Below are 25,740 nucleotides of genomic sequence, written 5' to 3' on the forward strand. Positions count from 1 at the left end.
CCAGAGTTAGTCCTTGCTTTGAGTAACTGTCGTAGAGGTGTGTGATGACCGGTGTAAGTCCTCGCTGGCACGTCTTTGCTGGCACGTAGCGTTTGACCTGTTGCGAGTCCCAATGAGTTGAGCTGCACGTAGGCAGGGGCAAGTCGTTCTCACCTTCCATTTTTGGAACCCGGAAGATCAGGGAGGTGCTTTACAGAAATTCATACAATATATATCACAGTTCCCAATCTATAATTATTTATAAAACATGAATTAAATAACCATATTTCCCACAACTCCCCCATTTCTTTTCTTTTGTCAATAATTTTAATTCATGTTTTGTATTTAACTTAATTGTTTTCCTCTCTCGAGTTTCCCGTTCCTTGGAGAAACACCTGACCAGCGATTCCTGAACCATGTTTGCCTTTTCTGCTTTTCTTCTATCTTTCCAATTCCCATGTCCCTGACTGCCTTTGAGTGCCAGCTAGTTACTTGTGTCTTAACAGGGGTAACTTTTTGGAGGAGCCTTATGTCACACTCCCTAGAGTGATCCGCAGAGGCTTCCCTCTGTCTGGCCCAGCGTCTGTCGGGTTGCAACCGAACAACGGGGAAGTTTCTTCGCGACAGCAGGGGCTCTCTGCTCGGACCCTCGGGGTGGTTCGGACGGCACACCTCCTTTTTTAAAAATTCCCCACCGAGATTACTTTACTTGCTCTGCCACCCACGGCACTACATTAGTTCGACGGCACTCCGTGGCTAACACTTGGGCCTTTAGATCCAATTTTCCCTTTAACCCCTTTTCGTATATTGAATACCACCCGGGATACTTTGGTTCTATCAATCCCAAACGTGTGGCACAGTTTAAGAATCGCATAGTCAGAGTCTGTTTTTCCTCAGAACACCTGGGGCATAACCCCAGCGGCCCCCCCACCCCCACTTGCAGTGCACCACCCAAATTTCAAGACAATAATTGTATTTGAAATGGATATATGGATTGCAGGGGGGCATCCAGGTTCAGAGCAGCGCATGGATATTTCTTCTGCCATTTGTTTCTGATATCCTGGGGTTGGAGTTCTTTCTCTTTAAATTTCTGGAGCTCCGGATTCACCCTTCCTGATGTTCTAACACCTTCCTTCTGGTTACCCTTCCCTCTCTCAGTCCTCCTTGTCGGGTGGTTATTAAGTTTCCTTTGAGGCTCCTCTAGGCTGCAGCTTAATGTTTCCAGGGTGTTGGCATCCTCGGTGCAGCCGGACCCTCAGATCTCCGGGGGAAGAGATGACCTTCCATTCGGGGTTTTCCCTCGGGGCTGTTAGTTTCTTAACCCTGGAGGCGTGTGTCCAGCCTCTTTCAGCTGTTCGGATGGTTGTATCTGTAGTTAAAAGGACAAGAAAGGGTCCCTCCTAATGAGGGGTTAATGACACCGCTTTCCAAGCTCTGATCAGTACTTTACCTCCTGGTTGTATCTCATGAATATACATCGAAATCCTGCAACTTCCTCAGATTGAATTTACCTAATACAAAATTCCAAACCAGCCCAATACTACAAGAATATTGTATAAAGAGAATCCCTGTCATGTCTACCATTCAGAAAATCTGAATATTAGAACAAGTTATCTAATAGTACATTCACACCTTTACCATAAAAACAATTTTGTCCCTGGATCACTATGATTCTCACCTCACTATCCACCCAATGTACCATACCATCCAGAATTTTTCCCCTTTTTTGTACTGTTACAGGAAAAATCAGAAAGAAAATTTTACTTCTTATTAAACATACAAACAATTCTTTTTACATCCTACCAATACTTCTGACAGTGTCCACTGGATATATAGCGAGCAAACAATAAACACTAAGACTACTCCAAATCCCATAGTATTAACACAGGTTTTAGCTTTTTAAAGAAAAATTCAGTTTAAAAAAATCATAGATGAGCACAAACAATTTGGGCTTATTTCAAGAATCAAACTCAGCACATTCAGAGTGATTTGGCATACAAACAAACATTCATAAAACCCAGTATCCTACAATGCTCGGTGACAACAGCAGTTTCCAGGACAATCAGCTGTTAAGGTTACACACATCCTCACTCAGTTTCTACAGCCTCAGTGTAATGAGTCTGCACTGCTGCTAATTAACTGAACTACAAATTTATATTCCAGACCCCTACTCAGCACATTCTCAGATACACACAGCCAAAAGAAGGACGCAACTTGAGTGAGACAATGAGACCACCTTGTCCCTATTTTCGATGTGCACCCTGCCATGGCCATTCTCACTCAGCCTCCAAGAAGCATCTGCCTTCACAACTGCTTCTCACCCTTGCTTCAGCCACCCCTAATGATCAGCAAAATTAACACAATTCCAGAAGCACTATCGGACCTTTCAGCTCTGCTGTTAGCTTGATGGCGACACTTCTTATTTTGGTTTGTAATTCCACTGCCTCGTAGCAATTGTGACTACACTCCTCAGATCCTCCCCAGGACCGAAACTGGGCGGGGTTTCAAGCAGCAGCAGTACGGAGTTCTAACTCCGGGGAATTTACCAGAATTGCCTCATATTTCAATAGCCGGGATTCAGTAAGCCATTTAAAACATACCCCACCGGTTTCCTGGCTCCCGCCCACTCCTGTGTAAGAACTCCATACGCCGTGTGATTGCTAACATCCACGAAAAGCTGGAACTCCCGGTTAATATACCGGGGCAGTTCCCATCAACTACTCGTGCAGATCCGTCTACAAACCATTTCTCACAGACAGGATCAGCTGCAGACCCCTATTTCAGCGTGGCAAGATACAATCCTGCAGCAGTAGCTGAAGTGACTTCTTCCCTTCATCAGAGAGCCAATTCAAACAGTCAGTGAGTAGTACAACTTAATAAAGGATAACTTTAAGCAAAATTTGTACAAATTAAGAGAAAAACTTAAGACCTCACCCATAATCCTGGGGGAGTATTTTAACAAGACAGAAAAAAACAAAGCACACCAAATAGAAGAAACTATTACAAAGAGCAGAACTTACTCTGTAATAAACCATACATTACTTAAATTCGGAACTTAAAACCCAGAAGTTTTCCAAAGCCAGGAGTCACTGTAAACATCAGGCCCCGGTAATCAGACAGCTTTATCTAGTACAATTATCGGAACATTAACACTACTGCTTTTTACTTCAGTCCAAAAAAACTTCACAAACTTAGCCTTTCTTAACAAACAAACTCGAGATAACTTGTGCCTAATTCCCAAAGTAAAGCTCCTGTATTTGCTATACATTCTTGCGTATTATTAAACTTAAATACACAAGCAAACACCGACCAAACTTAACACCGGTGACAAAATGCTGCCTCTCATACATCACTTACTCTCCACCAGAAAAACACAGGCACCAGGGCAACCTCAAGGTTCACATCCTCCAAATTGAGGAGCAAGTAAGAAGACATAATATCAAAGGGACAACACAAACCATCTAAAATTAAGAATCCCGGTTCCCAACTAGATAAAATACATACAGAATAGGAACTGCAAAGAATAAAGAAAAATCCTGTAACTACCAACACAGAGAATTATACCACTTTCCCAACTTAATACTAGAATCCTGACTCCAATTACCATTCCAACACTATCTCGACAGAAAGATTTAGTTTCCTGCCTCTCAACAGCCGCTTTAATTTGGACTTCACCGGCCACATGCTTCAACCTTTTGAAAGAAAAACTGAAACACACAAAACCCTTGCAGTACACTGTCTGCCAACACAAATGCCATATTCCTGCTCAAGCTGACAATCCGAATTCAAAATGTAGCAATTGTTTCAAACATAGACGAGCTACATCCACCATACTATCAACCTTTTGATTTGCACAAAATCCTCACATACAGTAGACAGACAACTAAAAGGAAGATATATTTTCAGCTTTTCAAGAACAAACACCTAGGTATTTCCTACGCATAAGTATAGCTCCCATTCTTGGTCTCTTCTCTCAATACTTTTATCTATTTTTGCTTCTTATTTCGCCTTACAGGGCGGTTTTCTGCCCCGGGCAGCCTTGTCTAATCACTTTAAAACTGCCGCTTTCCTTCGTCTCCCGGCAACCATGGACTGACTCGCCCTGCCGCTTGCGGGAAGGGGCGGGTTTCGTTCCATTCCCACGTTAGTGAAAAGAAAAAGAAAAAAAACAACTCCGCCGATCTCGTCCAGGAGAAAAAAAACTCTTAAAGCAAAATACACAACTCTAGGGAGTCTCCAAAATGTATTCAGCCTGAAGTAAAAGATCTACCACCACCAAGGAAAAGAGTAGGCAAGATTCCTTTTAATCCCTTTTCTATCTTTTTCTCCTTTTGCAGACTCACGTGAATTTTCGCATTTCTAATTTGCACGCTTCCCAACACCACTAGTTATTCTCTAATGCATTCCAATTCACCTTTGGTAATTTCTGTTTTGCTCTACTGTCAAATTTCTTACGGGAATGCTTCTTTTCCCCCATTTTTCCTCCCGGGCCATTCTTGCTCTCACACCAACTGTCCCACCCCGAATCCCTCCCGGGCTCTTCAAGATCTCCTTCGGGGGTCCTGGTTTTAGCCAGGGCTCTAACTGGTATATACCTGTCTGGTTTATTCTTCCACCCTTCGTTTTCCTTACCCTTCTTCTCTTTTTCTCCATATTTTAGCGTCGGTGGCCGAGGTGCGGGGTCAGGACCAGAAACGGGGGCAGGATTCCCTCTCGGGAATCTCCTTGAACGGGAGGGAGGTTTCTGGAGTGGCCGCTGAGCTCGGGGCTCCGCATGGGTCTCGGATGGCAGTGTTAACTCTGCCCCTGAGAAGGCCGGGGAGGAGGAAGTGGTAGGGGTAGGGGCTGGCAGGACGGGGGCCACCGAGCCGTGAGAGAAGTTTATCCCGTAGTCCAGTTCATTCCGTGTTTCCCTTTCCTCAGAACACAGCTTTACTCGTACCTCATACCATAACAGAACATATGCCAATTCCTCAAATTCTCTCCTTTTCTTCTTCGCTACATGTTCCCACAGAGCTTCCCACGCCCATTCGTCAAAAGTACCAAACACAGGCCATATAATATTAGGTCCTATCTCCTTTCCTCCCCAAACATTCATACACAAATAAATCATCCGATCTTTAGATGCTCCTCTCCTAATTGGGCATTCTTGCCAACCTTGCAACAACTTTCCTAATGGACTTTTCCGAGGAATTTCAAGATCAGCCCTCGCTGAGGTTTCCCTTAAAGAATCCTCCCGATCTCTGCTGAGATCTGATCCCATACTCCCCGTGGCACAGAAGTTATGGGATACCAAAAATTAAATCCCGAGTTTCCGAACTCGATGCCGTTAACTTAATGATCCAGCGGATGACCGTTCCGTGGATGTTCGGTTAACGGCGGGGCTCTGTAACCGCCACCGAAAAAATTAAGCGACCCCCCTGGTCGCGGTCAAGAAGGCTTACTCGTCCCCGAACTCAAAAAGGGACGTCCTCTTTCCTTCAGGACCCCTGGTGACCTCCCCCACCCCGTCGGGTAGCACTCACACACGAAGCGAAATATCACACGTTCCAATCGCTTCCCCGTCGGTCGGCCGTGTCCCTCGCGGGAGCAGCGGAAACGCGACCTTAAGGTCCGCTCTCGCTTCGTGATAAATCACGTCTCATTCACACACACACTCACACACACATACACGTTCTCAAGCACTTGGTCACCCCCACTCAACCACGCTATACTTACGGTCCTTTTCCTGCGTGGATTCTTCGTGCACTTAGATTTTTACGAGTGAAACAATACCGCGGTTCCAGGGGAAAACCCCTGCTGAGTTCCCGAGCCCCCCCAAGCTAGCTTGTCCTAATGCCTAATCCCTTTGCTGTTGTGGGTTCTGGGTTCGTAAAGCCAGTTCGTTCTTCCGGACTTACCCGCTCTGCCAGGCCGCTTTTTACGGCGGGGCGCCCCCCGGTCAGAAGCAGGGATCCGTAGAATATTCAAAACTGGCCCCACGTTGGGCGCCAAAATTGTTATAAACGCCAGGACAAATTTATTGCCAAATTCAATAGTTTGGTTTATTAACATCCAAATCACAAAATTTAGAATCAAATTATAACAATTTCAAACAATAAAAACAAAACAATACGAACCCCACGAACAGCAAACTTACTTGACCGAAGTTCTCCCGGGAAAAGTAGAGCCAAGGGTGACCCCAGAGACACAGGACCTGGCAGCCTTGTCTCTAGCTGGGTTCACAAACTTGCCCACCTAAAGACCCAACTTAAATACACTTAGTTTCCCCCTCGGCAACTTTCCTCCCATTGTTTCTCTAATCATCGACCATTAACTTTATTTACATTAATTCCCGAAAGGGTCCCCGGGCACATTCAAATGCTAATGTCCAGAGTTAGTCCTTGCTTTGAGTAACTGTCGTAGAGGTGTGTGATGACCGGTGTAAGTCCTCGCTGGCACGTCTTTGCTGGCACGTAGCGTTTGACCTGTTGCGAGTCCCAATGAGTTGAGCTGCACGTAGGCAGGGGCAAGTCGTTCTCACCTTCCATTTTTGGAACCCGGAAGATCAGGGAGGTGCTTTACAGAAATTCATACAATATATATCACAGTTCCCAATCTATAATTATTTATAAAACATGAATTAAATAACCATATTTCCCACACTAGGGACACGCCAGCCAGCCAGAGCCCGCAGAGAGGAGGGAAGGGACTCCAGCCACAACCTCCACAAACAAAACCACTTCAGCAACACAGCTCCAGGAAAAAAACAGATCCTTGTACTAACACAGGTTCACCACAACAATACCAGATGCTTCCAGGATATGACAAGACTCGGAAGATGTAGAAAACCAGTGAAATGCTGATACTAACACAGCAGGGCAGGCGGTGTCAGGGAATACATACACACGTGCTGCAGCAAAGGATTTGCCACCTGAAGGAAGGTCATTGTCACATAGGTAACACACAGAAAACTGCAGGCTGCGCTGGGGGACTTCACAAAAAAACAGATATTCTCAGAAGGAGATGCAATAAAGATTTCACAGCTCTTCCACTGCACTCCTGTTTGACTTGGGCTCAGGTCTGCAGCTATTTCACCCAAGCATCTCTGTTCCCCATGCTCCTTTAGAACTGAGACAACAGTGCTTCCCCACCTCATAGGAATGACAGAAGGAAAAAAGCAGCTGTAGACATTGAGTACTGCTAAAATGTGAGTGGCAGTGTCGTTCAGGTTCCCAAAATAGACAGCATTTAACCTTGATTAGTTGCTAAGAGCTCTCGTAAGTCTACCAAGCATTGATACTGGGATATTTATAACACATTTAACTCCAGACCAAGTCCCAGGACAAAAAAGAGAACGGACAGGCAATGTATCAAGAAGGTTTCCCCCCTCCCTCTCAGTGTTTCTTATCACTACTTCTTGGGGGAAAAAAATTGCCAGGAAAAAGAACTCATTGGTCTGGATGAATAAACCTTGTAAGTCCCAAAGCTGCCCCTGGGGAGAGCAGCGATCGTGCTCGTTACATCTGAACAACACGGCAAAATGGGAAGATACGATTTTTCTTAAGTTGTATGTGCATGAAGAATATGAACTCTGCAATTTGCATTTAATGTTATTAGCCATCCTTTTAGCACATTCAAAGTTAATTACGAATCAAAACTTTCGATGCAGATCGTTAGGTGCCCGTTCATCCGTGCGGAGGCAGAACCGCGATCCCAGCGCAGAGCAGCAGCTGAGGAGGAGCAGCTGGCAGGTTCTGTCAGCTGAAAAACACCCAAACCACAGGGAATTCTGCAGAAAGCCCAAGTACGACCCTCTGCCCACCAGTCAGGCCTGGCAGGAAGTTCTTCATCTGTTCTTGTTACTAGCTCAGCTGGATATGCCTACTTGGATGTTGTGGCTGCAGTTAAGAGATCCGGTTCCTTCAGTGGAGCAGTCTGGCACTAAAACTGAGCCTGTGTAACTGCTGGCTGATGAGGGGCAACAATTCCACATCCCTGCTCCCTCTTCTTAAAGGAAAACTAAGCAGAAAAAAACCACCTCAGCAGAGGGAGAAGTAGTGAGAATATAAATACTGACAAGAGTATCCCAAACTCAGCCTAGCTAGGTGAAGTTTAACAAGAACTCACAAAGTCACAGCATTTTGACAGATGGATTTAGATGAGGCAGCTTCATCTGGTTGCTTGGAGGGATCAAAAAATTCCTTATGTTAGGGAGTGAACCCCAACAGAGGACACATAGCTCATGCAGAAAATGCACCAACAGCTGCAGCAGGAGCTTCAGAACCTCAGAGCTCAAAATCCATGTGCAAGCAGAGAGAAAAGGGAGGCAGGGAAGGTGTGCACATTTAATTATTTCTGCATTTCTGTTTTTTTTGTGAAGGAAACATCAGATCCAGAACACGTGTTTCACACCCTTCAGTTTGCACATGGCCCTAGGAGAGTTAAACTATAAACCTGGCTATTATTTACATCTCCTCAGCATCCCATTTAGGATATTTTCAAGGAATTCAGCAGGGCTTTTTTCTTCTCTTCCATGCAAGTAAAAAGCCAATATTGGAATGCAATGCTACAAACATAGCCTGAGGTTAACACCACACATGACAAATTCATGTGCATAGATGTTACATAAGAAACACATTGCCTCACACAGAAGGAGGGGGTGGGTTAAATAGCTTTCTGGGGCTATTTTAATAATGCTTTGGTGGAAAAGACTTCATTCAAAGCTTTTAAAATGTGATGACAACATTCCATTATGAACCACTCACTGAGCTACCCATGACCTGCATTTCTGTCACAATTCCAGCACGGGGAGAAAGCAGAGGGATGAGCAGAACGAGACACTCAGCATGTCCTGCTGTACCCCACATGTTCAGAGATGAAATGTCACTCAGCTGAGTGGCACTTTCCTGCACAGGATTGTTCAGAGGCACATGAAAGCTCCTTGGAGAAGGCAATCACCTGGGCTTTTAGCAGAGCTGTGCCTGGATGGGACACTGAGGCAGAGTAGAAATGTGCAGTTGTTGCTGTTCCCCAGCGTTCAGGGAGAACAAGGAATGGCTCTGAGAAAACTAACAGCTCTGTGGTTTTAAATTGGGAGGGAAAGCAGAAAACAAACAGATGATTTGCTTGGCATTTTGCTAGAAGCAAACAGAAGAGCTGAGATTTACTTAAAGAACTGGTGAAGTGAACCAGAGATGGGAAAGAAAATTATTCCACAGTGAGCTCTCCAAGCACTGAGGTGGCAAAGGATACCCCCAGCCTTGGGTGGGGGCTTTGGTCCATGCAGGCTGAGCTCCTTTAGCCTCATGGGCAGAATGAACAAGAGGGAAAAAGGATAATGAACAGGGATATGTAGTGAAAACAGGGAGAAACAGGGAGTGGGAGAGATGTCACTGGAGTAAGCACTGCCTCTTGCTCATGTTCACTTCATGCAAAAGGTCAAGAATTCTCTTGTATGGAGATTTTCATTTTAAAAAACAACCCCGAATGGTTCACAAGCACTTTTTTTTCCCAGCACCATACTCTTACACACGCTATCTTAATAAACATCTCCACGTTGGAGAGGGATAAAAGGCGTTTTGTTTTGATTTCATTATATCTCCTGAAATTGCTTTTTTCTTTCTGCATTTTTTTCTTGTCATTCAGTTGTGGTGGCCCTCACTGAGGGATAATGCAATAACACTTCTGACAAGGTCAGCTTTCCAATAACTTTGCAAATGGCATTTCCCAATGACAAAACAAGCACAGCTTCTCCTCTCTTTGTAATTAATATAATAGAAATGTCAACCTGAAAAGTTGGTCTCCAAAGGTAGTATGTTATCAACAGAAAATTAATTTATTAAACCCAGAAAGTGTTTCCTTATCTGCAAAGCTGAAAACACTATTTACAGAGCAGAATTCCTGTTACAAGCACAAAACATAAAACTTCTGCAGCTTATATATGTGTCTGAAAAAAACAGCAACTGAGGAGAGGAGTTAAATTGCTTAAATTTCTGATTTAGACAGTAGATCATTTTGGGAGCTGCACATTCCTCTTGCAAATGCCCTGTAGAAGCACACAGCTCTGCGCTGCGTGCACATCCTGAAAGAAACATTGCTCCACATCCATGTTTATCTTTCATTTCATCACAAGCTCAATGCACAGAGTGAGCCTTCCCAGCTCTTCTCCCAGCCACGTGGCAATAACAAACTTGGTTTTGGATGTGCCTGTAACCCATCTACCACACAAGGCAGGGAAAAATGGGTGTGGGAGCAGGGACTCTTCCAGCTGCTTCTTCCACTGGAGAGAAGACTGCTGCTCAAAGGGAGCAAGAGCATCTCCTCTCCCTGAGGGGAAGGAGTTCTTGGCTCTGTCCCATGGAGACTGAGCCCACAGGGCTTCAGGCACACCCCACTCCAAACCTGCCAACGCCCCAGTCAAGCAGGTCCAAGCTCTCCCTGGGACCTGCTGCGTGTCATGGCCTGAAGCTCTCCTCCAACTGCTCACAAGGACAGGGAGCCCTGAGTCCTGTCATCCATTTCTTCATAGATTTAGATTTTTCAGCTCCTTCCAGGCACTCAGGACAAGCAGACATGAGCTCCAGCGTGCCCAGCAGGGGAAGGGTGCTCACATCTCACAGGGGAAGAGCATCCAACTGCAGCAAAACTACACATCCTGCAGTTCCAGCATGGGCTGGCATGGACAACCAGCAGAATGCACTTTTTCCTGTGAAAAATATTTGCCATTGATGTCAAAGCCAGGCTCCCAGGTGCCTGCAGTTCCTGCAGCACAAACCTTCTCAAATACCTGCAGGAAAGTGATCAGTTTAAAATGCTCCACCCTTTCAGCAACTTGAACCACTCAGTCTCAATTCCTTGCACACAGACTTCTGGCACCCAAAATAATATTGACTAAAAGACCAAGAGTAGGGTGGGTTTTCCATTTTCCCCAGTGCTGCTCCAGGAGCAAGCACCTGGGGTGATACAACACTGGAATAAGCCCAGGGCACTTTGTGCCACACACCCAACACCGTGGCAAAAAAAGGAACACATCTGCTGGAATCCTGGGACTTCACTGCCAAGGAGAGTAAGGAGATGCAGACACAGACACATTTAAACATTACTCTGGCCATGCTTCCATATGTTTAAAAAGCAGCTTGGATGCCCCACAGGGTTATAGGACCTTCCTAATACAAGCTCTACAAATCAGAAGACTCTTGTGAGAGGAGATCTCCTCCCCCTGACAGAAAGCAAGTCCAACATCATCTTGATGTGTAAAAAGCATATCCTCTTTTCCTGTCTCATGCTCACACTTTACCTGTTGATTCCTTTTTAAATTCCTGGCTTCAAAGGCAGGCAGTGATCTTTCTAGGGAAGTCCTGAAGCTCTGGATTCAGAGAGACAGAAAACTCAGCTTTCCCACTGTCCTAAATTCAGGTTCCACCTGAACAGGCAAGTTTACAGTTAATGATTCTTCACAGGTCCTGCTCCACATAACACTAAAAAAAACCCAGCAGCTGTTCTGTACAGTGAGAAACCTGTAAAATAATAATCTCATTATACCAATCAAAATTAATTAACTGAAACTACACCAATTCTTCAAATTTTCTATACCTTCTATTAAACAGTTGTTGACTATCTGAAATACCACCTAAACAAATGTGCTCATAAAAGAGGGAACAGTACATTTCTCCTCAATGCAACAAATCATGGGTCAGAGACCATTTCCAAGATGCTTTGTAAAACCTCATTTGACTTCTAATACATTCATCAATTTAAGCAATGCTTGACCTGAGATGTTGTGAACACACATTGAACAAAACAGTCAGTACTCCATGATACTGTGCCAGGAGCAATCCAAAACTCCTCAATTCTCCAGTCAGTCCTTCAGTTTTATAAAGATTTTGGGTCTTCATTTGAAAGGATGCTGTGACTGGTGGCTGAGTTGTGCAGCTGTTCTTACCAGAGGCTCCCATCACATGTTGAAATAAGCTACTGTGCAATTACTTAATTATCTCTCTCTCCTATCCTTTAAAAAAAAATATCCACTGCAATTCAACTTGAAGCAAACCCAGTTAATCCAGTTTTATGGCTGAGAATTAAAACAGAGAGAAGTCAGAGATTCAAAGCTGCAGTTCCTGTGGCAATACCACCACTCTAAGAGGCAGCGAGATTAATGCCTTCAAACCATAAGTACAGGAAGAACAAAGAATTGCAAAAAAAACCCAAAAACCTTTTAGTGCAGCTTAGCCTTGCTGGTATTTCAGAAATCCTAAGCCCCTTGCCTGTCCCTGGATGCTGCCCAAGCCCCTGCCCAGCAGTTGGGTTTGTTCTGCCCAGCTTCCCCCAGCAATCACTCCCTCATTCCACCCATCCATCTTCCCGCCTGCTTCCCTGCCAGACTGCTCAGCCATCCTTCATAATTCAGAGCTGAGGAGCTCAGGAATGAATGTTACAGCACACGCATCAAGGGAACTATAACTTTGAATTACCTGACCTGGGTGAGTTTAAATTCTCAGCCATAACATTGGATTAACCTAATTTCTTTTTATTGAATATTTTACCTTTAGAAGTCCTACAGCCCTTTCTCTCAGAGAAATATGAGAACTGAAGGTCATATAAATTCTTTTATGGGTATATTTCTAATTTTCATAATCTAACCTCTTAGCAGTGAGCATTTATATCTAGCGGGGGCAGAACAAAGCAGAATCCAGTCAGTATTTTGGGAAAAAAAGACCACATTTCTATTGTTCTTCACAAATACCTCATAAAATAACACATAACTTTTAACTTTGCTGCACACACTGAATTGTTATAAAATTTGAAAAAACCCTCTAAACTTGCTGCTTAAATAGAAGTTATGTCAGAGATAACATCAATAAGAATACAGAGGCTGTCCTTGTGCCTCCACCTCAAAAACATCAGATATAAAGATAATAATGAACTCCATATTTTTATCATTGCAAGGTTTACCAGATACATAATAAGGCAAGAGAAAGAATTACACAAAGCTGATTCCCAGAAAACCGCTAAGATAATTTTTATGAGCTCTTTTCATGCTTCTAAAAGGGAAAGAGAAGCAAGGCCCAGGGGCCAATTCATCTTCTGCCTCCAGGCTGGCCATTTGAACTCAGTCTCACCATTTCCATGCTGAGAGCCCTCAGGTGATAAAGCTCAGCTCCAACAAAGCACATCACCTTCCTGCCTCCACGGGACAAATTCCTACAGGTACCACACAAAAAGTACAATACCCAAAGTCAGGGGAAAGGCACATTTATCCACTAACTGAGAGGAATTAGGACAACAGATCAAGAGCAGAGGGTCTCACTAGAGAGGATGCAGAGGAAAGCAAGAAGGGAAGACTCCCAAACATGTGCAGTGCCCACATCTCAGAGCCAGAGATACTTTTGACAAATGCAGACTGACAAGTTAAACTAAGGGAACTCTTAGGCTTTGAAAAGTCATTTTGGAGCAGGATAAGGAAATGAACTCAACAGCTCTGCTGCTTTCTTCACTGGGTCAAAAGTGAGTGGTAAACTTATGACCAAGTTAGGCAAAGTTAGGAAAAATGGCAAAAAAGGAAACCAAGCGAAAGAAAATCAGGCACTGCTCTGGGAGCCCACACCAGCAAAAAACCCCATTCTTCTGACTTTGCAAAATCTTCAAGTCTCACTTGAGAAACAGTAACATTTTGTGGTTTAATTTAAAGATACTTCCTCCTCCCAAATGGTCTTTGTGCACTGCTTCAACCCTGCTACAGCCAGTCCCTTTTACAAACACATCCATCTCAGCTTTCCTTATTCATTCTTTACAGAGAGATTCTGCAATTGTATCAGTAAATGATATTAGCAGGCCTCATGAAACAACCTGTTTCAAAGGAAAATGGCTTGTACTCATTTTATTCTGGAAGACAATTGCCATTTGCTTAATATAGCCATGATATTTTACTGAGGTAATTATACTCTTAGCTATCAGTAACAATTAAACCCTTAGATTGAGGTTGCTTAATAAAGGTCTCAAAATAAATAACACATTCCAAACACAGTATTTTAAAATGTCAAGCATGCAAATAGGATCTTGTAATGAATATAACGAAGCATCAAGTATAAATCAGCACAGAGTTAGTTTGTCACTGCACAAGTGCCTGCAAAAATTGCCTTTGGAGTATTGTGGGCTTGTACTCAGCAAGCTACAGAAAGGGCAGTGCTGCAGATGAAACCATTTCAATAAATACTATGGCCAGGGTGAAGCCATCAGCACTGCTGTGCTTTTCTGGGGGCAGGGCTGAGTGACTTGGGGAACAGTTGAGGCTGATAAAAATCTGTATTTGTTCTTTTGTATTCCCTGTAGCAACTTCCTTGAAAACCGGAGTTAGGCCATTCCATTAAAAGCTAAATAAAACTCAGAAGCAGACAAATTAGATGGTACAGACAGAGGGAAAAAAATCACTAGATCTAGAGATACTCAAAATCAGGTCAACAGATCCTAGCAGGCTGCTAGGTATGGAAGGTGAGAGCTTGGTTTAAAGGTCCTCACAGTGCAGACTGCAGGATAATCAAGAAAGGTAAAGCAGACCTGAAAAAATAAAAATTAAATGGGAAATGTGCTGTCAGAACACACATTTGTGGAGTTATCTTGCAGGGCATCTGTTGCAGGTAAAGAGTGGTACAAAAATTCACCTCCAACACTGCCACACGCGGAGGGAGCTGCCTGAGCTTCAGGAGGTGCTTAAGTGGATCAGGACTGAAATATGATACAGCAAGTAATGGAAGAAGCTACTCAAAAAATAAAAAAGCCACAACAAAATTGGGTTATACAGGGAAAAAACCCCAAACCAACCAACCAACTGTGTTAAAATAACTCTTCACAGAATTCCATTTCCCTGGAGCACTTTCCACCTCACAGACAGAAGGCAGTCAGAGACCAGCAAAAGCAAAGTGTGATATTTTCTTAACTCCAACAAAAAACATCTATGGAAGCAGTCATCAAACTCCCAAACCCTGCTTTCTCTTCACAAAACTCAGCACCCTTTATCCAGTAACCCAGACACTCCTGTGGACATCACAAACATGAAGCCCAGCAACCACCCTGCTTCAGACTGAACTCAGGAGCGTTTTAACACCAGCTCACAGGGCAGAGAACTATTCATAAAAGCACCTACCTCATCTCTGACCTATTGGTCTTCATTTTTTTAAAAAAGGCACCCTACAAGAGGGGTCTGGGAATGAAAATTGATGATGCTAGTGGCCATTAAAAATTAAAATTCAGCACTGACCTGTTCCAAACCCCTGCACTCCACAGGCAGCAATGCTCTTTGCCTCTTTCCCACCTGTTAATGATCTTGTCTCCTTCTGCTATTATCCTCCTCCACCCCTAACTACCAACCACCTTTTCTCTGAAATTATTTAACTGATTGATATAATCAAGTTGAAATTAGAGAGACCTGTGCTCAATCTGAAAGGCTGCTGAGTTTCCTTCAGGCACAGAGTGTCTCGTCTCCCTCTTCTCAAGGATGCAGGATGGTCCAAGGAAGCACTCACAAATCCTGCCTTGCTTAATTGCTGAAGAGGGAGAGGCGGAATCACCTTAAAATGTATTTATTTGGCAGTTATACAAAGGAAGGTAACTTCCTTGAGTTTATAAAAACCTACAAAAGGGGAGACACAATGAGCAGAGGGAAAGGTTTGGGCAGGGTCAGGCTGACAGGAGATAACAACCACGTGTGGAGCAGCAGCACAGCTTAAGTGACATCCACAGAATCGTGACATGGATTGAAGGAAGGAAGGGGAGTCCTAACAGCCAGGGAAAGCACTGGATCCTGCTCATAACCCCGAGGAGCAGCTCAAACCTGCCCCAAGGCCGACTGTGCTGCCTGGATGCAGAGACAGCTCAGGGTGTGATGCCCAGAAGCTCTGGCACGTGGTTTTAGTGCTGCTGAGGGCAATACTGACTGCTGTATGTACAGCTAATTTTTCACATATCCCAGGAAAGGGGTTAATTCACCTGCTTTACTGCACACCCAGAACTTCAAGATCCTTCCTTGTGCTTAAAAATCATCTGTCTACCTCCTCAGAGAAAACATCATGCAGGACCCAATATGACAGAGAAGCCATCAGCATTATTTTAAATCTTTACTGATTACAAAACAAAGCAGATGGCAAATCAAGTCATGAACTCTGCATCTGCCATGCTTAATGAACAGTTTAATTACCTAGTCCCATTTCTGATGCATTTTTGCCATTCTCAGCTCTGGGAGTCACTAATAAACTTCACACTGACTGATATCTCCAGGAACATGTGGTATCAGCAGTCAGCTGGAGTTGGTTAATCAATACTTGTTTAATCTCTAACTTTTATGGTGATGGCCTAAATTATGTCTCAATAGAAACAGATTTCTTAGCATATCACATGATCTGGTTGAGAGCCCAGGAAACAAAAGGGAATTTTTCAGTCTCTTCTCTGGGCAGCAGAGTACCCAAAGGCAGACAAGTGCAGAGACAGGAAATAAACAGTGAAACAACAACATCCAACACAAGCAGATTAGTTCAGTCATTGTGTTATGCCTTATATGAGAGCAAGGGTTTTTCATTTTGGGAGGCCTCTATGTCATATAAAATTTCCTAAGATATTGCAATTTTGGCCATTCAGTAGCAGAGTTGACTGTTTATAACAAGCCCACTTCATAAACAAAGACCAGGAGTTGTGTGCAAAGCTCTCATCAAAAGAGAAACACTCAAAAGCTTAAGGACAATATGAAAGTCAAATACAAAACCGTGTGAGTAAACATGGCATTCAAAGCAAACACAGCAGTAAATCAAACAGGCAAAAGAGCAGAGGTGGATTAGATGTTTCCCCAGGATCTCAGGTATCTCCCAGTACTGCTGTATCACCTCAAGTACTAATGCAAAGATGAGCTTCCCAAAACTCTGAGCTAAGGGGAAGCAAAAAGCATGACAGACTGCAAACCCAGCCAGGCAGATCCCTGAGAGAGTGAATCCATCCATCCCTTCAAACATCAATTTCTGTTTCATCACCTTAAGTGAAGGGAGTGACACTGCAGGAGAAACCTTCCAGCCATCAGCGTCTGAAAGCCTCAGTGGTGTCCTGATCTACTCTTATGTTTCACTGAACACATGTAAATCAGAAAACTTAGTCCTGCCCTGATTTACAAGGACACATGGGACAAAATGATCAAACACATTCTGAAGAGCAGTTTGTGAGCAGGGATGAGCAGGATGCAGCTCCTACACCAGCCCACACTGAGCAGGGAATCGATGGGGCTGGAGCACTGCAGGAACATCCAGAGACTGGAGAGTGCTGTTCCAGACTGCCAGGGAAAAGAGATTTGTAGAGATACACTGAAGTATCCCAGACTGACAACTCTGTCATTTCCAAGCAGTAAACCAACAGGAAAGGCCCAAGTAAGATCAAGCCCAAAAGAAGCAAATGAGGTGAGGAAGGAAGCAATGGACAGAGAGGTGAAATGCACTGAAATGGAAATATGAGAGCAACCATGACAGAGACTGTGGCAAGCAGCAACTGAGCATGACTGACAAGTGAGACAGGCAGTCTGTAGGGCCACAAAACACTGCTTGAATCTTTGGAGAAAAAAAAAACAGTAGCCACAGACGTGAGGAGGAGTCAGACTGGCAAAGCAAGTACTCCCTGAAGAGAGTCCATTTACTCCTGAAATATTTGGTACTGCTGTTACCAAACAAAAAACAACTTACTGTTTTCTTTCATATTTTAAAACATATTCTAGGACTGAGACTTCCAGGTTCCAACCTGAGCCCAGAGAAAGGAAAACTGTTACAGCATTAAACTTGCACTGTTGAACACCTCTGGTGCCTTTCAGGCCTTGTTTGCTCAGCACACAGGAACTGATTCACTGCCCTAGTGGAGTCAAACATACACAAATGCAGAAGTCATACTACCAAAAGCAATAGCATTTCAATTACATATATAATACTCTCCTCCAAATTAGATTTTCACAGTCCTATTTAACAAGACAAAGATTGAATAGAGAGAACTCATCTTTTCCATTCTCAAATTATACAAAAGCACGCTACAGTACTGATGCCACTAATTAGATAATTAAATACCATTCGAGGTGATATGCTTTCAATGCAAAATAATTATTTTTGACAGGAAATGTATTTGCTCAATCTCATTTTAAATCACAATATCATACTTTTTTTTAATTAAATTAAATTCTTTCTTCTGATTTTGCATGAGAAGTGCAACCAGCAGGAGAAACAGTGCTGAGGATAGATTGTCCAAGTACCATAATGCATGTACTTCTTCACAAAGGACCCCAGCATTCTCTGGATGGAATATAAATTTTCAGAGAACAGCAAAGTCTTTATTCCTTCAAAACAGGTCAGTTGATGAATCACTGAGCACACTGAAAACCTCCCCTGTCAAAACACAAGTTTATTTGCCATGGTCTGATGAAGAACACTTCCAACTTTTCCTGTGCTCCTCTTCAGGGGGAGCAGAGCAAATAAAGCAAAGCTTTGTCTTTCCATATAAATCAGGGTACAATCCATCACATGCCAAAGCAGTGTTGTGGTTTGGTCCCATACTAAAAGAAAAGTAATGATATTTTTGTGTTCTATGACAAAAAGTGTTTCTGCTGAGCACTGGAAATAAGTTAACAAAGGGAATATTTTAGAAAGCATCTGAGAAACTTCCTACATGGCTGAGCAGTGCAGCACAACGTTAGACAGTTGAAAAGGTTATAAAGACAGGTTTTTTCTGGGCTCAGTATGCACCTGTACCTTATCCAGCCATGGCAGTCCTAAACCAGAACACTCCAGAGAGCTGCCTGCTGCTGGGGGCAGGAGAAGGGCTGGGAGATGCCTTTTCTGTTTCCATGGAGAGAGTTTGGTCCATCCACCCTGGCTCAGTGTGAGGCTGAAAGAGCCGCTGTCATTTTTCTCTTCGCGCTGCTGTGACTCTCCATGGCACCAAACTCTGCAGTCAGAAGACCTGATGGAATATCCTCCTGTAAAGTGGCTGCTTCATGCTTCAAGAGCCCTGCTTACTGCACCATACATCACAGCTTCTTTGGCTCAACAATGACACGGGAATTACACAAAATTGGGCGCAGCGCAATTAAAATCGATCAAAACGCTTTAGTTGACACTGAAAATCAAAGCCTAAAGCTCAGGCACCACAGCAGCTCTTTCCCCTCCTGCCTCCACACGTGGTGATGTGCCTGGCTCCCTCTCATGAGCTCTGACTGCTGGAGGCTGACCTTCTCCACACACATAAGCTCATTTACGTGAGCAGCTTTATAAGACCAGGGAGATTGCTCAGATGAGGCAAGTTTTGCAAGGAGTATTCTTGGAAAGAAAAGTAACTCTCATTCTGGCTACAGCAAATTATTATTCCCTTTGTGGAAAGAGAGCTCTCAGAATTTAATATAAAATTTTCAATGCTCTGCAGACTTCAGAATTATTGTATAGAATTTCATCATGAGAGCACACCTGATATAGGATGATGCAGACCCCTTTGATATATTCTATAGAAAGAATCTTAAAACGTATTTTCAATTTACTGGTCTAGTGCTTGCCATTACATTTGAACAGACTTCCAGCGTAAGAGGAAGGCAAATCTCTTACTCCCTGTAAATTGTTTTTCCACAGGAACAGTTGACAAGGTGCTGCCACTTCGTTCTCTTTAGGAAAGGAGGCAATGCAGCCAAAGCCATTAAAAATTCCCTTCAGTGGCTCAAAACACTCCAGCAACAACATGATTCAATTCTCTGCCCTCACACTGATGCCAAGGCTCAGATGAAGTCACAGATCCTCAGCACAGCACCAGCCCAGCTGGGGGGAGCACGAGCACAGTTTTAGGAGGCTCTGGTACTCCCATTCCAATGAAAACCAAAGACAGATTTCATGTCTCCCACAGCCTCCATCAAGCAGAGACCCCAGACCAGTTTTGTAGCACCAGTTAGAGAGGTGAACAAAGAAGAAATAGGAAGGACTGCACCTGGCAGAAAGAAATAAGGACGTGGGCTTTTCCAAGCATGGTGTGGGAACTCACCTTGGTGAGGAGCACCACACGTTTCTGCAGCCGCCTGACCAGCGCTTCCTGGTGCTCTCGTCTCTTCTTCTCATCCAGCAGCTGGCTCTGCACACCCAGGATTTCCTCCTGGAGCTGCTGCCGGGCCTTCTCCAGCATCCGGGCACTGAGGGAGATAAGACAGAGCTGTGAGATCCTGAGTGCTGCCTCTCCATGGCCAGAGAGAGCAGGGAAGCCTCAGAGGAACAGCGTGACCGTGACCGTGTCGGTCTCATCTTACGGCCACTGGAAACTGCGGAGCTGCAGTCTCACATCAGCTGTTGTCAGAAAAAGAAATGAGAGAAGAACCACCCCAGGGACAGCCTTCATGTGCGGCTCAAGACAGTTACTGGAACCTTACATGTAAAAAGCAATGAAGTAATGCACATCTGTTTCAAAATCAATCTGTTTGCCTTTGAGAACGTGCCTTGTTTTCAACAAACAACGCACAATCATGGGTTCTACTGGATCTTTTCATCTTTTTCTAACAAAGAAGAAGAAAAAGCAGGTTTAATATTATCTGCTTTGACAGAGAGATACTACTCAGCAAGTAATTACAGCCACTCCCCGCACATTACTCTTGCCAGCAACCTATATTGGAAGAGAAATTGTAAGAGAGGGCAGGTGATTGGCATTTCTTTTGAGATGTGGACATGATTCTCAATTAAACCACAACAGCCTGTGCCCTCTTCTCCTCAGTTCTCTGTGCAGCACACCATGGGGATGGAACAATCATCCGTGTGCTCCTGGAGAAGCTCTCCACGTGTGCCCTACAGCCCCACAGGCTCACACCCAGCAGCTCATCACACATCAACAAAGCCCATGATCAATAACAAAATAAAAGTGGAATCACTCCTGTGATTAGGAGTGAGTTCACTCCTTAAATACGGTGAGTTTATCCAAGACTGCATTAAGTATTTAATGAGTGAGCAGGACAGGAAATAAAAGTATTTCACACAAGTCAAAACCCCTCATGCAAGTGAGAAAGATCAAACTCAACATATCCAGCTTAGTTAGGAACAGAAGAACTTTGTTTCTCTAAATCTAGAAACAACACTGGAAAATTTATGAGTGCTTCCAAGGGGTTTTATTCATCATTATATTTGAAAGAAAATAAATTGAAATGCTTTTAAATAAAATAGAACTATTGTTAAGGTACTGTTTAGATAGATCCCAAAGGGAATAAATCAAGCATAAATCAAGCATAAATCAAGCACAACCTGTGCTGCCAGGTCACCAAATTGTATTTCTTGGGAAATGTATGTAGGAATTCACAAGAATTCCAAAGCAGCTGTCTCCCTGCCTCAAAATACTTCTCTTTGAATAAAATATTTGTTTTAAAGCACTGGATGAATTAGGAACCTGGTTGAAGCTCCAGTTCGATTTGGAACCATTCACAGACTGATTTAATGACTGGGAACTGTGAAATAATCTCTTCATTACTGTACTCAGGTGGGAAGGTTCATCAAGAGGGCTTCACATCTGCATTTGAGACTGGATAATTGCATCACAGGGCACCACTACCTCCTTGGACAGGATTTAATTCATCAGCTGAGAAGGGCACGTGTGCCAAGAGTAACATCTCTGGTGCTGGAACATGCCTGTGGGTCAGCCTGCCAAGCTTGCAGCAGGGCAGAAAGGATGGGGAATTCCTGGTAACCTCAATTTCTGCCTTAAGATTTATTACAGTTTGTTCAACAATATTTCTTTTTATGCATAGGGTAAATATAAGTATAAAACCCTCATTAACTGTGATATATGTGTTATGATAATTAAAATCACACCACGGAAACCTTGCTGCAAATACCTTTTTCTTTATCGAAGAACCTTTGTCCTGATTAGAGTCAGAACAAAAGGAAAAAATGCAAACATAACATTAATTACCCTGAAACAGCGAAAATCTCATTTCGATTATTGCAAAACGTTTTGATAAGGCAATGTAGAAATCTTTTTCTTTAATCTCCCAATATTGTGATTTATTTCGATAAATGTTGACTGGACCGACAAATGATGATTGATTTGACATTCACCAAGAAAAATGAGATATGTGCTAGGTTTCCTTCCCAAATTAATGAAAAATATTTGAGATTCACGTCTCATGGAGAGCACAGACATTCAGCCACACACAAAACTCTCGAACTAGGTTGGAAAACAACATGAGAGAAGCTGAGCAAAGAGAGACAAATGGGCAATTTCCTTAGCCACTGCATGGAAATAACATCTTCATCTGTTTATATTTCAGCCTCAATACAAATGTGATGTTAATGTACCTAAAATTCAAATGCCAGAGATGTTCCTGAAAGTGAGGACAATCCTCAGACTCCCTGAACTGACTGTTACCATAGGTTTCCTTGCTATGGGAGGCGTGAAATTCAAGTTCCTCACAACTCTCCACACCATGCCAAAGTACATTATTGAGATCCTTTCTTCCTCTCTTTGGGCAGATTGATAATTCTTCCAGAAACTGCACCAAATACAACATGAGCTGCTTCTATAAGGAAAAATCCAAAAGGAAAGTTCTATTTCTTATTGACACAAAACAGGATTTGCAAGTAGGTGCTCAGAAGCAAAAGCCTTTAAAGCCAGACTTGTGCACTCTTCTTCCACCCTGATGACACCTATGGCTTTTCAGAAGTAATTGCTCACTCAATATGAGCATTAAAAACTAAAATAAAAGAGGCACAAAGTTCTCCATTCAACATAAGCTTGGGGAAGTGGCATTTAAAAAAAATCTTTGCAAGTTCAAAGTAAACCTTTTAAGCCTTAAAGAGAAAAAGTCATTTCTGTTTATCAGCCTATTAATGTTCCTTGTTCCACATCCCAGTGAATGAGATGCCAACATCTTTCTGTTCTGAGCAGTTTAAGACTCTTCATATTTTGCTCTTCCCTTCTGTAATCCACTTTAATGCAATCTTAATGATAAAACTTCATTTTCCAGAATATTCTTTGAAAGACTGAGAACAATGAGGGCACACAGTGAATACTGAAGCTGTAAGATACATTTTAATAATCTCCTTCAAAAATGACAAAAGCAGCCGACAGCTTCCCCCCACCCCCCAGTGATCCATAAAACATTATTTTAATCATTCCATCCTTTCAGTGGCCAAGTTACCACCTCAGAGTTACTAATAAAAAAAAAATAAAATTAAAAAAAAAACGGGGAAAGCAAACAGGATGCCAGAAGCAGTCTGTGTCTGAACCTGGGAGGAAAACAAGGGGTCCACAGCGACAATTAGAAGAGCAACACTGTCTGGGTCATGTTGCAGCTCAGGAGAAGATGAGACACGTGTACCTAGCAGGGCCAGCTGTCAGGAGGGAGAGACATCAAAGAGAAAAGCAGAATGTGCAGGGAAGAGCAGCGAGGGAGCACGGAGGGAAAACACGGCGACGCTGCCGCGGCACACGCGGGGCTGCGAGGAGAAACGCGCCGCAGCCATCAACATCCTCCTGTCAGAGTCCAAAAAAAAGGGTTAATGCAGAAGCTAATGAGGCAAAAAGGAGCAGGGGAAATTGTTTTGTAGCAAGACATTTGGATGAAGGAACACCCATTCCCGAAACTTGACAACTCGCAGGCATCTCAATGAATCCACATGAACACACGGAAACCACACTGGAAACTGATAAAGAGAGGGCTGAACTAAAATGTTATTTTTCATTCCAGTTCCTCCCCCCCAGGTTTTCTGAGCAAACACAAAGGCATAAGCAAAACCAGGGTAACTCCTGCATGTCTTTTATTTCCCAGTGGGTAGCAGCAGGACAGCCCTGCCTGTGCTCTCCCTCAAGGATTCTTCCAACCTCCAATTTCTGATACAACTTCCCCCCTCAGCCTCTGCCTAACCTGCCTCAGCACCATCCAGAATGGGAATTAAAAAGGAAAAACAGAAAGGAGAAGATGAAAACAGTCTGACTTAAATAGGGACAGGACAGGAAAGAGAAGGTGAGGCTTGGCAAAACAGAAAAATATCCCTTGTATGTTAAAAAGGGAAAAACCTGATCTGAAAATACAAAATACTGCTGAAAAGACTGATAGGAACTCTGAGAACAGAGCTACAGATGGAGCTGCCTAAACTAGTTTAGCCTTAAAAGGCAGGTAAACTACAAAAACCACCATCAGGAAGGAGGAGACTTCAGTGCTACAAGTATTTCAGCTCAAAATTCAGTTGTTTGGATGCCAACTTTTACTATAATAAGATGGGCACCTCTTTCTGCTTCCTTTCTTCTTCACAGACAGAATTGTGGCTACAGGGAAGCAGTAGCACCCTCCCCTGCCCTCAAATCCTGCCCTGCCACTGGGAATGTGGGAGCTGTGGGGGCCAAGAGGTCTGTGTTATCTATTTGCTCACCACATTCAGAAAGAGAAATGATGCAAAATATGAACATCTTTGGTAGAAGTTATCACAGGGGCTATATTTTATTTAAAGCTTTAAGTGTGCTTCACAGAGAGCCATATGAAATGTGGCTACAAAATACTACATGAAATGGTCTACAGAGAGTTGGTGGGAAAACACACTTTCTTCTTGTTATTTATTTCTCCCAAGCCTTCAGCAAATATCTGCAAACTTTCTCTTGGTTCACACCTTGTATTTTCTCGAAGATATTTTGTATAACTCATCAGCATCAGGCTTCCATAAATCACAGATCATTCAAAAGTAAACAGATCATACATCATCTTGCTGCTAGACATACAAGGAAGATTCAAATCATATTGAATTTCTAATGAGGGAAGAACATAAAGAGAATTATTTTGCTAGTGCGGCCAGATGAAATGGGGAAGAAGCAGACAGACATTTGGAGCTTTATTGGTACACTGACAATGCTTTATCTGTGAGGCAGTATTTAATTTCACTCCCTAACCAGCAGCGTAACTATCAGGCTTGGAAACGCAGTTCCACCTAAGTGAGCAGTTAGAGAAAAGAAATAACACACATTTTCTGCCCCAGCCCCAGCACAATGGCCATAATTGACTGGCAGGAGTTAAGATTCACTAAAATGAATTCACATCAGGCACCCTGTGCTTCCTCCCATTACAGGGTGAGCACGCTGCAGCACACGGGGCTGTGCTGCCAGCAGAGACCCAAAGGAGCCCAGCCCAGGAATTTGGCCAAAATGCACAGACTGCACCTGAAGGGACACCTCATCAGCCACTGGAGGTGAGAATCACTGTCACAGTGCTGAACCTGCCTTCCACATCACCATCCAGATGAGAATCAAAGCACTGTCCTAACAAATGAGGAACGTCTCTGGTTTGTCTTGGTTTTAGGTGGAAACAGTTTCAACAACACTGAGTTCTAGAACAAAATATATTTCAAGGGGGAGATAACTACAGGCATAAATGTCCTTTTTCTGAGCTTCTAAATCTCAAGTGTTCATAAGGCCAAAGTTTCTCCTAAAGGCATTTATTTGGCAAATAAAACTTCTACTGGTATTTAAAAACCTCTGAGCCCACACTGCTGGCCATGTACTTACTACACTTGAAAATGCTGCTGCCTTCAGTGCAACTGGGTGCAGGAGAAATTATTCTGATATCAGAATAAACAAAGTGATTAATATTAGCTTATGCAGGCAAATCTTTAAGGGCCTTTGGTATGTGCAGATGCTCATGGCTCTTGTTCTGAATCAACAACAGGTCAGAAATCACTTCCACTCTGAGCAAACAGATTCCCTTTGCAGTGCTTGGAGAGAAGCAAATACTAAATGCTCTTAATAAAATGCAAGTAATTAAAAAGCAGG

The 25,740-nt window shown here is 43.3% G+C and overlaps 1 protein-coding gene across 1 annotated transcript in view; it reads right to left on the bottom strand.

Annotated features, from left to right (window-relative positions):
* The window catches only part of MAD1L1 (mitotic arrest deficient 1 like 1), a 353,113-nt gene that overhangs the window by 231,522 nt on the left and 95,851 nt on the right, over positions 1 to 25,740 (bottom strand). Inside the window, exon 11 of the mRNA XM_063414357.1 lies at positions 19,993 to 20,137. Coding sequence (XP_063270427.1) covers positions 19,993 to 20,137 — 145 coding nt within the window. The remainder of the gene's footprint in view (positions 1 to 19,992; positions 20,138 to 25,740) is intronic.

The sequence above is a fragment of the Prinia subflava genome, chromosome 17 (assembly GCF_021018805.1).
Source record: "Prinia subflava isolate CZ2003 ecotype Zambia chromosome 17, Cam_Psub_1.2, whole genome shotgun sequence".
NCBI lineage: Eukaryota > Metazoa > Chordata > Aves > Passeriformes > Cisticolidae > Prinia > Prinia subflava.